This window comes from Hetaerina americana, unplaced genomic scaffold (assembly GCF_022747635.1).
Source record: "Hetaerina americana unplaced genomic scaffold, ioHetAmer1.1.p SCAF_10, whole genome shotgun sequence".
Taxonomy (NCBI): Eukaryota; Metazoa; Arthropoda; class Insecta; order Odonata; family Calopterygidae; genus Hetaerina; species Hetaerina americana.
In genome coordinates, this window is record NW_027286070.1 from 58,753,884 (window position 1) to 58,766,473 (window position 12,590).

The 12,590-nt window shown below is 34.3% G+C and overlaps 1 protein-coding gene across 5 annotated transcripts in view; it reads right to left on the bottom strand.

Moving 5' to 3' along the window:
- Nucleotides 1-12,590, bottom strand: part of MRP (Multidrug-Resistance like Protein 1) — a 60,830-nt gene that overhangs the window by 14,212 nt on the left and 34,028 nt on the right. For 2 of the 5 annotated variants that reach the window (XM_071598726.1, XM_071598722.1), the window contains exon 22: nucleotides 12,267-12,487. In XM_071598726.1, the coding sequence (XP_071454827.1) occupies nucleotides 12,267-12,487 (221 nt within the window). Of the gene's footprint in view, nucleotides 1-3,281; nucleotides 3,503-9,925; nucleotides 10,147-10,798; nucleotides 11,020-12,266; nucleotides 12,488-12,590 lie in introns of all 5 variants that reach the window. The other 3 variants (XM_071598725.1, XM_071598724.1, XM_071598723.1) reach the window with 3 other exon arrangements.

Sequence of the window (12,590 nt, forward strand, 5' to 3'; positions counted from 1 at the left end):
TGAGGTAGCCAAGGTCTGCATACCATCTTCGCAAAAATCTGACATTTAAAGTGCACTGGAGTTCATCCATGAACATGTTAAAGGTTTTGTTCAAAGCTATCAAGCAATTAATTAAACTTTGATTTAGAATAACGGAGTAAACCTCCATAATGAAATGGTAAAGGAGTAATGTATCTCAAACTGGTGCCCCAGGGATGTAACAAGCAGAATTGGGGAGTTAACTGCAGGAGGAAATTCAGTTACTTTCAAAAAGATTAAAAGTTGTTCTTTCCTCAAAGAAATAAATGTATCACTACACACATTGGCTAACTGGTGAATTTCTCTAAATACTGAAGAAGTGTGAATTCAGTTTTTCTTATAAAACACAAGACAAAAAGTTAACAAAAAACTGGTTTTAAAACACAAAGAAATTAACTTTTTGACTTAACAAATCACCATAAAATGTTACCAGCCACAACAATAAATTTCTTCTTGAAAACTTTTCTACATCATAGGAAATCTAGTGTAAATACCTGTCACTTTGACAAAAAAATATATTCTCTCAATTTGAATTTAACTATTCCAACATAATCAGTTCATGTTTAAAGCCCTTTGATGGCAATAATTTGGCACTAAATTATTTTATTTCTGTTATATGGGAGATCTAAGGATGAGCAAAAGTGGCGCAAGTTGCTAAGCACCTAAATGAGACATTGTGCAATGACAGCGTTGCCCCCTTCATATAAGTCCTAATTACCCTAAAGTAAAGATGGCCATTTGATCCAAGAAAAGGAGAGGTTGAGACAAGAATGGCCTAAGGTGAGCAACATATTAAAAAGAGAGAAGAAAGAAAGTGGAGGAGAAGAAGTTTGAGGTTTTGGAAAAACATAAAAAGAGAATAAAACTTTGGTAAATTTTCTACTGTAACAAAAAAAGATGGAATTCTCTAATCATTATAACCGATGACTTGGATGTAGTTACACATATTTTGAAAAAAAAAAGTTTTAGCTAAAAACACAATGAAGATGCTTACAATAGAAGAGATTTGCGACCGATGTGAGACCCTGAGGCTGGACAAGAAAAGAGAAAAAGTTGGATTTTGTTTTACAGCTGATGAGTATTAAGAAATACAATTTTCACTGCAGCAAGGAAACGTACCATTTCCTCTCTCTTTTCCTTAATACATATCTTACTGAGAATACAAGTTAGTCAGGAGTTATTTTTCTGGCCTCACCCAAGCAACAACCAACATAAAAAATTAATCTAAAGCCTTGAAAATAAGTGTGATTTAACCTCTATCAGAAAATACATAAGAAAGTATTAAAAATAAATCCTAAGCTACATATTCATACATCACTATAACCTTTTTCTTTATCTGTGACTTTCAAATTATGTCCAAAGACAATGAATTAATTTCATTTTACCTGCAACTGAATTTCTAAATACGAGGGTCATCCGGAAAGTAGTACCCGTTCGTGCCGCATGAAGTGCTGACGACGCGAGTAGCCGCTGGACGAGGTCAGATAGCTTCAGTGGCTTGTCTGCCTTCTCTGAGCCAAGTTGCGTGACGCTAGCATTGCCTGTGTTGTTTCTGTGATTGTTTACAATGTTTAAAAAAATTGAGAACGCCGCCAGTTGTGAAGTGAGGGCAGTGATTAAATTCCTCAATGCAAGAAACGTTCGCCCATGTGATATTCATCGCCAATTAAAGGAGGTGTATGGAGACAATGTAATGGACGAGTCGTCTGTTCGGCGGTGGTGTCGCAACTTCAACATGGGGAGGGGGAACACACACGACGATGAGCGTTCGGGGAGACCGTCTGTCATTACAGACCAACTGGTGAGCTCAGTTGACGAATTCGTGAGGAACGATCGGCGCGTCACAATTGATGACATCTGTGAGCATTTTCCCAATGTTTCTCGAACAATTGTTCATGAAATTGTTAAACACCATCTGCATTATGCAAAAATTTGTGCAAGATGGGTCCCTCGCGTATCTCAATGAGCTGGCGGCGAAGGACTATGCAGCAGGAATACAGAAACTTGTCACACGTTATGACAAATGCCTTAATTTGCTTGGAGATTATGTTGAGAAGTAGTTTAAAGTATCCTCTTTCAAATAAAATTTTTTATGTTTGTTAATATTTACTTTTGTGTCTTTATTTCACGAACGGGTACTACTTTCCGGATGACCCTCGTATGTATGTATGTATGTATGTATATATATATATATATATGTGGTGATGAGTTGTGGCTGATTTGGGGTATAAGGAAATGAAAGAATTCCAGCATTTTAAGATATTTCCAAATTAGCATTAGCACTACTTTCCACAATATGCCGCACAATGTGCACTAAGCATTAAAGAATTACATATTATTGATGGTCCTAAAAATACAAATCTTCTATAGTTAACTACTCAATATGTTTTGTGATTCCATTCATGAAATTACATTCTACTACCATTGCTAATGCACCCTTCAAACAGTCAATAACGTGCTATGTTATTTATCAACAATAACATTTGGGTAACAACATGACAGTAGAACACTAAGGCCTTCTTATCCAAGAGTTTCTAACATGATCATGCAAACTAATTGTCATTGAATCAACTAGTAATTCCATAAATTAAAATTTTGAATCCACAAAATCTTTTGAAAAACTTAGAAAGAATATTCAAGTTCTTAAATTTCCGAGTGCTATATGCACCAGTAATTAGTGTTTTGCAATTAAAAACACAAGAACATACTACAAACTCAAATGGGTATCACAACATCCTGTTGCACAAGTAGTAGTGAAATACTTGGCTGACAGTATTTTGCCTGCTGGTTATAGATAATTAATTGTAACCATATCCGAACACTGGCTGAGGCAAGATCTGTGCCCACTCTAATCGTTGTTCATTGGATTTTGAATCATTTCTTCTCAACCTTCAATACAACTACCTCATTCTAGGCTGTGTAAGAGTAAAATTAAATAATACAGGTGCTGGGAGTACATGAATAAAACAAGCAGAAATTATCTAATGCATACATTCAACAAGCTAATAACTAGCCAAATATTTATGGAATTGTGAAAATAAAATTATAGCATGATTCGAAAGGTCTAAGAAATCAAAAGTTTTCAATTTACTAAAATGCTAAGTGCCAGCTAACTTGAAAAATGAGAATAAATTAATTCATTTATTAAAACCAAATCCATTCCCATATAAAGTAAATCAATCTCAATCTGCCGTGTAAACAACACGGGTGATATTTCACTTCAAACAAAACAAAATGCAGATCAGTTTAGCCACACTAATTACCTCAAATGCACAATATATCACACCAGACAATATTTCCGGGAGTATGCTGTCCAACACATCGATATCTTTTGAAAATCTGGAAAGGATACGACCCCCTGGTGTGGTGTCAAAGAATATCATAGGTGCTTTGAGTACACCCTCGAGCAATATGACATGCAACCTTCGTCCAGCAATGCACCCGCCCAGCAGAGGAATCAGGTCACAAAAGATAGAGGATATGGCTGCAAGGATAATTATTCCAAGAGTAATATTTTACTGTGCTTGCCATGTCAAAGAGCTTTCTTTTTCACCACGCAATCCAACTGACGAACAATTTGCAACACAGATCTCAAATGTGCTTTTACAAAACCCAACATAAATTGTCAACAGATTTCATTTAAAACTTCCGATGAGACTCAACAATCAGCATATAATTCAATTAAGATAAAAATCATACATAATAGTAACTCAACAGTTAAACTAACAACAAGCAAGAATGCGTTGAGAATTTTTTACTGAATCTGTTTCAATACTGTAGATTCTTAAAGAGAAGCAAAAAAACGCTAGAGGGAAGTACAGAAGAATCACAACATATCACGCAATGCAAGCCACAGATTGTTTAGGTTTGGGGGATAACATGCATCATGCATAATAATTCTGTTTTCTATATACATGGATGGATTGGGACTCTGGCAGGATTGAATCAAACATTCACTGATGAGAATGGGAGTAAAGCCAACAACATGAATCTCTAATATAAAATGAGGAAAAGGGTATGCATTCAAAGACACACACACTCCAAGTTTGAATGGAAATCATTCATTGGAATACAATTCTTGTTTGACACAAAGAAAATTAGCTGAATAATAAAGTAACACCCAGAAGTCATAAATAATAACGATATCTTTAAATGAATGGAGACTGATGGAAGCAAAAAGCAAAACCTGAAGAAAGAATGGTCAATAAGAGAGAAGAAGACATTAGACGTTACTACTAATGTCAAGGAGAAATTACAATGGTAAGTGATAGCTCACAGAATCTGCCAACTCTACTTCATCTACCGCCCTTCCAGCACACTTAATAACAGCTAGCTATTTATGGTAAAGATAAAGCTGAGGGGGATTGGAATGGATTAAAAAAGGGAAATAAGCAATACACAAGGAGGCTCATATTTATAAAACTAAAAGACTAAACTGATGAACAATGCCTAGGGTTTTGTGATAAATTTAGTTGCTAAACATGACGGATGATGAACAACAAAATGTGAAAATGCAATAACTATCAAGATTTGAGAGCCTGATGTAATAAGGTGAGCCTTCAACAGTTAATCCTGCTTAGCATATGAACCATAGCCCCTGCTATTCCCATAATTTCTTCTGCATGCATATCTGTCCTAGCATATGGCTAGAAGTCTGTCACTTGAAGGGATGTTTTTCCTTGTTATTTTTTGAAAGTAACCTAACACCAGAGTTTTCAATTGCAAGCTGATTACAATTTCTAAAACTCAACAGGTACTGCCATGAATTGATTCTAATTGGACCTGAGTGGATTTGTCTACAAATATTAGCAAATGGCAATCAATCAACGAAGAGAAATAGAACCTTTCAGCTACCAGGGATTAAAGAAAGCTCTCAGCAGAGAAATATTACTTGGAGCACAAGAAAAAACATAAAGAATAAATGGCAGCTTTTCGAGAATGCACAGACAGGGGAAACCAACTAGTGAATGATTTTGAAGGGAGAGTGCTTAGGATAGAGGGTTTGCGAGTTGAAATGATTGTGTGGACATATTTTGTAGGGATTGCTCAGTTTTGTACTTCCTTTAGCTAAGCTAACTTAATTTTTACACTATTTTTAGTGCCATCATTAATGGTTTTAGGAATTTATTTTTTTGGTATGAAAAGTTAGTTTTCACTTCATTTCATTATTTTGAATAGCAGCAAATTGTAGCTTTTTGTGTTTATTACTTTCAGAATTCATTTATATATTATTTTTAGCTTGGTATTTTATAGCTTCACCAATTTTTACATTCTATCAAGTTGAAATATTGTCCCCAAAACTTATCCAAATATTTGAATCGCTAAGACCGCACTGTGTTCAATTGGCTACAATTTGTGATACCTCCTTTACCCTTGATGCATTGGCCATTACAAAAATGCCAGGGTCGCCTTTAGTAATTAGAGCCTCCAATAGCAAGATTGGAGGCTCTGGAGAGATGTTATAATCTATTTTATACATTTAATTTTATCATAAAATATATTACTGATTAGTGTTCCTTCACAGTGAAATATTACATTTACGCTTGTGAGACATTAGTGCAAGAACATGTTAAAACACAAAAAATTTAAAAATGAGACAAAAAATATGTGCTGCAGCCACCCTGAATGACATTTTTACATTAACACATTGATGTAATAGACAGAATAACATAGAATTATGTCAATCATAGAGCAATTAGAGAAAAAACAAAAGCAGCTAACAGAATAAGTGAGCTAGACATAAAGAAGACAAGATATAGCTTGAATTATTAGAAAAAAGTCACCATGAATATATTCATGACACACAAAACATCAATGGAAAAGAAAAACAAAAGTATACACGCTAAGTGATACCACATATCAGTGCCAAAACTGAAGACATTGCAACAGAAAATTGCAGGTTTAGAAGGACTAATATTGAAACAAAGTACCAATATATACAAAATGAAAGGCAAAAGAGGAATTCAATTAAATGAAAGAGAAATTACTAATTAACTATAGTAATATTTTATATAGATTACTATTTTGATATACTGCTTTTCGCAGCGGTCATAAGGCACTAAAAATGTGTGTCAAAGTAATAATTCATCAATTATATTACAAATCTTCACTCAATTTTAATCAGTCCACTACATACAAGCACAATGCAAGTAATGAAAAATCAGTATCTACTGCCAGCAAGATGGTGTTAAATGATTCACAAAAAAGATGACCATTCAGGTATGTGACAAAAAACTGACTAAGTTGACATAATTATATTTCATAATATGCAACCAAATTAATTAGTCTTCAAAAATAGGTTTTTGGGCCATTAGGTGAGTATTTGGTCAGAAGCTTTCCCAAATATTTTCAGATTTTTTGCACTATTATTAAGAGTTGACTATGTTCACTCAAAGTTTTTAAACAAAACTAAAGATTTTTCATCAGGCTGAGCTTAAAAATCAATAGCAATTTAAGAAATAATGAAAAACTATGTTTCTTCTACCCAGTTTTCTAAACTGGATTTCTTAAAGTAGTAATTTTGCTTCAGCTAATTATAATTACATTTGTAGTACGGTCATATACAGAGAATATCCACAGAGGTGTAGAGATAATTTTGCTTCATACATACTTGTCATATGTAGGAGTAATTCACTCTATGGGTTCACTATCTCTGTTTGTGGCCTTCTTTTCTTTTCCCAGTCCCCCAATCCAAAAGACAATGAACTTTCGCACACTCCCTTCAATTCATTCACAACACTCAACCATGGCAGGTTTTCATAGATAGGGGTTGGGCACACCCTAAAATAAACTTCCAGGCTCATGCACTTCAGGCATTTAGGGCGATGAGGGGGAACAGGACTTTCCTTTATGCCACCATTCAGTTTTCCACAAGACTCTAGTAACAGAAAAACCACTCCTCTTGGATATATGAGGTTGAATAAAGTCAACACCTAGGATTTTAACTTGGGGCCCATGCACAAGTTATCAGACCTAACAAGCTATTACATTGCCCCATTCTCCATTAAATGCTAATTCATTAAAATGATTTTATCATGACTGTTGGTCGGGAGTTCATCTTCTAAAAGATTATAACATTAAAGAAGCTCAAGTCTACCATAGCTATGTGTATGCAATTTCAACTGATAGTTGACCTACAAAATGCTAGATAATTTCCGATGGTGATATACATAATGGGATATCACACACCCATTTACACACTTCCCTTTGAGGGCAGAGCTTTCATCAACTTTGATCTTTGAATCTCCCACTGAAAGGCAATTATCATGCCCGATGCAGCCCCTTCACTTAACTTCCCAATGACTGTCAGTTTGATCTGATTCTCTAATCAATATGAAGGTATATTGTGACACAAAAATAACATCGTGATGATGACTGATGAGTTAGTCACTTACATTAATCAGTGATGTTTTCCAATTTCTACATAGATTTTCACCCATACATTATTTTAGAGTTGATGCACTTTTACCTATTAGCTCGCATGAGGTATTTGGTTTTGCCATGGTGGAAACAAGAACAAAGAATGATATTTGATATTGGTTAAAATCAGAGTTTTTAAATGCCCAGAAATCCTGATGCAACAAAGTTTTTTCACGTCTAAAAGCACTTTGAATCACTACGCCAAATGCCGAGTTTTTACAATTGAATCCTGACAAATCAGAAGAGTAACACTGTAGGCTAAGGAAGATACAATGCTTTCGAACTTAACATAAAAAACAAAATTGCATGGATGATTGTGAGGTTGATTCAATTACTCAATGAGTGGATTACCAAGGACACAAAACAAAGAGCTATGTTGAGTGGTTGATAGTCAATGGAAAAAGTACCTAAACTTTATAAATAAAATTCCATGTAATGATTAAAATTTAATATTATGCAGCAAATGAGAACTTTACCACTAATCAATCATTAAAATGAGAATTAAGGAGTAACGGCCATCTGTACTGCAAAGCAACTGATCAATATTTAAACCTTAATTACAGCTTTTGAACTTCAGTTCAGATAACCATGTGGAAGATTCATATCTTTTTATGATTTATTAAATTAAGTCTTTTTATACTAATATTTAAACTGGAAATATTGAGGGAAGCACTCCACAAAATTCAATCTTTCAGCATCAAACTACAAATTGCTAGTGTAACATGTAGCGGTAGTTAATGAAACACCTGTAGACCGTAATAATGAAAAGCTGACTATTTTTTTATCCAAAATGGTAAAATGCACTGGTGAAAATATGAGTAATAAATAAATATATGCAGTGAATAACTTAGTAACCTCTATGGCAATGTATGATGCTAAGTGTGAGAAATAAGATAAAGAAATTAAGAAAAACTTACAGCAATGGGAATGAATTACTAGTTGTAGAGTAGAGGAGTTACAATGATGGGTAGGGTGTAAAACAATAAAATAAGGGAACAAAGGGTATTAATACTGGTGTAATAGATAACATAGAAGTAAATAAGCTACACTGTAAAGGAAACATATGGATAATGGAGCAGAATTGATGGTTATCTAAATTCTGTCACTGAATGAATAAATTGAAATATTGCTCCACAATGAAGGAGGAGAGAAAGACCGAGTAACTTGTGTTGGTGATGATGAGAAACAGGCTATGTGCCAAAGATAATTTGCTGAGAATGAATGGCAATAGAGACAAAGGCGGATGATAATATACAAGAAACACAACTTGTGGTAATTTCACTAGCCATTAAAAAAAAACATATTCATTGTCTTATATGCCTTGGACAACAAGTGTGATGAGAGGAATTCATAAAATTACATAGCGTATTGCACAAAATAACATTATTTAAATCAGAGCTGGGCAATCAGCCATTTGTTTTCCACCAGCATTACATCCATGACCCAAATGACATGAAAAGGTTTTCTATTCTGTATTCCATACATGCACATATGGCCATATTTAATTCACCTACTTGTACACTGACAAACTATTTTTTTGCATTAGTATTAAATATTCATTTAAGTTATTGGATAGGCTTAGTCAGATTTCATTGAAATTTCAGGTTAAGCATACCAGGTTAGACAGCACTTCATTCCCAAAGGTGAACAAACATAGTTCAGAAAACGATTGGTTTTTGTCCTCCATTACCGTATATAGCTAAACTTCAGGATGGGAATGTTAATATTTACAATTTCCACAAATGATATTGGAAATTTGTGATACTGCTGAACTTAAGACTAAATTTATAAACAATGAATAAAGAAAAACATTTCAACTGAACAATTTTGATGACCACTGCTAAAGAAACACAAAGGACTCCAAAGACAACTGAGGAAGTCACCCAAATGCAGATGGACAATAACATAGAGAGTGAAGTAGACCTATAGGTTAAGCATGTGGCATGACTGTCATTTTATGACTCCATGGTTGTGAAAGACTCTAAACAAACAATCATTTTACAATAGCCTATTTGGAGCCATTCCATGTCACCAACACGTAAGCCAGTCAATACTCCCAGCAACCCTAAAGAGCAAATTTGGGAGGCCAGAATTCCCAGAATAATACTACTACAGTAACATCAGATATTTCAACTCTCTCTTCCTCTAGACTCTCAACTCAAGAGCTCTTGGAGGTTCTAAAACTGGAATCCATGCATCAGATACATAAGATTAAGGTTTCCAAACAATTTTGGGGGTAAGGTGAAAGTAGGAAAGGATAACTATTGTACAGCTTTTTCCTGCCATTTCATGTCTAAATGTTTCACATTCCTCATTACTCTCAGTGGCTAGATAAACCCACTTAAATAAGCAGACATGCATAAATACAAGAGCAAAGTATCAGCTTTCATTAACACTAATGAGCAGTTGTACAGTAGCCAAGGAATAAACTTCCTCAAAGAAATATCATTATTAAAAGCATCCAATATTTTAAGATTTAGTTACCTACCCGAAAAAAGCTTGTAATGCAAGACCGAATAAGGTGAGACATGGTATTATCCAGAACATTGACATCCTTGGAAAAACGATTTAATACACGACCAACTGGGGTTGTGTCAAAGAATGACATAGGACATTTAAGAATATTTGCTGTCATTTTGTTATGCATTAAAGCAGCTGCATTGAGTAGCCCTATATTGATCATCAATACTGCAATGACACAAGACAGAGCTGAAAAAAAGAGCACAACTTCAGGAGATGCACAAATGCCTAATAAAGACTGAAAAAGTGATACTTTCATTATTACACACAGATGCATTCAATTAAGTTCCACAAACACTAAATTAAGTCAATTTCAATTTATTCATGAAATTATCACACCCACAGATAAATGAGAAATGGAAATGATATAACCATGAGCCCAATTGTGTTAAGTATCAGAGTTATATTGGTTGAAATAGAGGCATCAATGACCCTACACTCATCGATATTCCTAAGATACTCTCAAGCTAAACAGTGAATGTCAAACTATTGGCAGACTTTTACTGACCAATATTTTAAAAAACTGTGTAAATCTTTGCTACTTTAGTGGCCGCATAAAAATAAATGTAAATGATAAATAATGCAACAAAATAAATTTAGGATCAAAATTTTAAGGCTACGACAAAAAGAGGTGATGCACAGCCATGCCACTTAAACAGCATGAAAACTATTGAGCTTAATTATCACATGCAAAATTGCAAAATTTTGTATAGCCAGAGCAATGAATACTTTGAGATATCTTTGTTTTGGGAACTAACATTCTATAACTAGCACAATTAATAGTATCATGAGCTTTGGCAGACATTGGTCCCAGTTATTTTTAAAGCCAGCCATTACATACCCCGAAAAAACACCCTGTCCATCCTCTCAAAATCTGAGGCAAGCCAGTATCCATAACGTCTATATCTTTAGAAAAACGATTTAGAATTCTACCAACAGGAGTCACATCAAAAAATGACGCAGGTGTCTTCAGGACATTAGATAACATATGATGGTGAAGGCTTTGTGCTGCCCTGAGTGTTCCAATGAACAATGTTAGAGATGAAAGCAGCACTGACGTTACTGTAAAGACAACATACAAGCTTAGCTACAAATTCATTGTGAACATTCACCAAAAAAAATGGGAAGCAATAATGACATATGCAATCCCACAATATAGATTCAACCTCCCAAAATGCATACAATGCAATGGTATCTACAATAACCAATAACTACATACATGTCAGAGGATTAATTTATGAAGTGATACACACAGGCATGCCCTATTATAACTATTGCATATTGTATCGATAAGGTTTTTGTTTTGAAATCTGTAACGATGCCTCCACCAATTCCCAAGGGTTTATGTTTTCCTACTTAATTTATCAAGAACACTTGTGCATAAATCAATGTTGAATATGCATAAATATCTTTCAAATTATGTGTTAGTCATCCTGAGGAAACCTTGTGTAACATTAATAACCAATTACAACCGGTATCATGAATAGTGAATCGATATGTACTAACTAATAGAGAATATGCATTCAATGAGTAGTACTTGTAACTCGACAATAACCATCTCCTGCAATGCATACACATAAAATTACTTTACTTATTGCTTCAGCTCTACAGATTGTTAATAAAATTACATTATGCCTTCACTTAGATTTTTCTTGAAATTGCATGGTGAATACATGGAAAGTGACACCATAAATCACAGAAGCCTAATGTGAAGGCAAATAGATACCATGGGCTTTGAATGAACATAACTTATCATAAATGCCAGCTTTCCCAGTTCCTTTTAACCTGATCACTGATATGATACTGATAATAACTGATATGTTGACACAATTCAAGGGCAGCAGATACTTCTGGAGCAGGATACAGAATGTTATGAATGTAAAATTAATCAAAATTAGCAATTATTGCAGAGAATCAATTTTGACTCAAAAGGAACAGTACTATTTAAAAATTAATTTAAGTCTTTCTTGCTCTACAATTAATGTACAGAATTCAAAGTACGCCGAAGTATTTACTGTAATCAACCATCAAAAGATAGTTTCGTTAAGATAAACAATTTTGATTTGCAGGAGTTCTGGTACAGTTAAAACCAACAACAACCACCAAGCTGAATAATACCAATGCATAAACATGAAGCAATTTAACAATTGATTTTTGGCAGATACAGACATTAATTCCATGTGAGGAATGAGTTTACATTTGTTGACACCCATAGCAGCAATTTGCAAGGACTTACACCAAAAGCAGTCACACCATTACTAGAACGAACACAACATTGCTTCCATTTCTATGAGAAAGGAATGCCATACCGAGTAAACCGTTGATAGAGCACTGCGAATCAGCATGGGTAGAATGTTATCTATTACGTCAACATCTTTCCCAAAGCGGTTGATGATTCGCCCAATAGGAGTGGTGTCAAAAAACTGCATAGGATTCTTCATTATATTGGATAGCATGTACTTTTGTAGATTATCAGCAGCAACTATTGTACCCAATGCAAGACTAAGAGATCCAAAAAATATCGATACCGCTGTAATATGCAAAGCATTTATATTTCATGCAGTGTTTGTCATGGATGTCAAAACTACTTACTCATTCACTTTATAAGATATTTTATACATACATTTTTACAT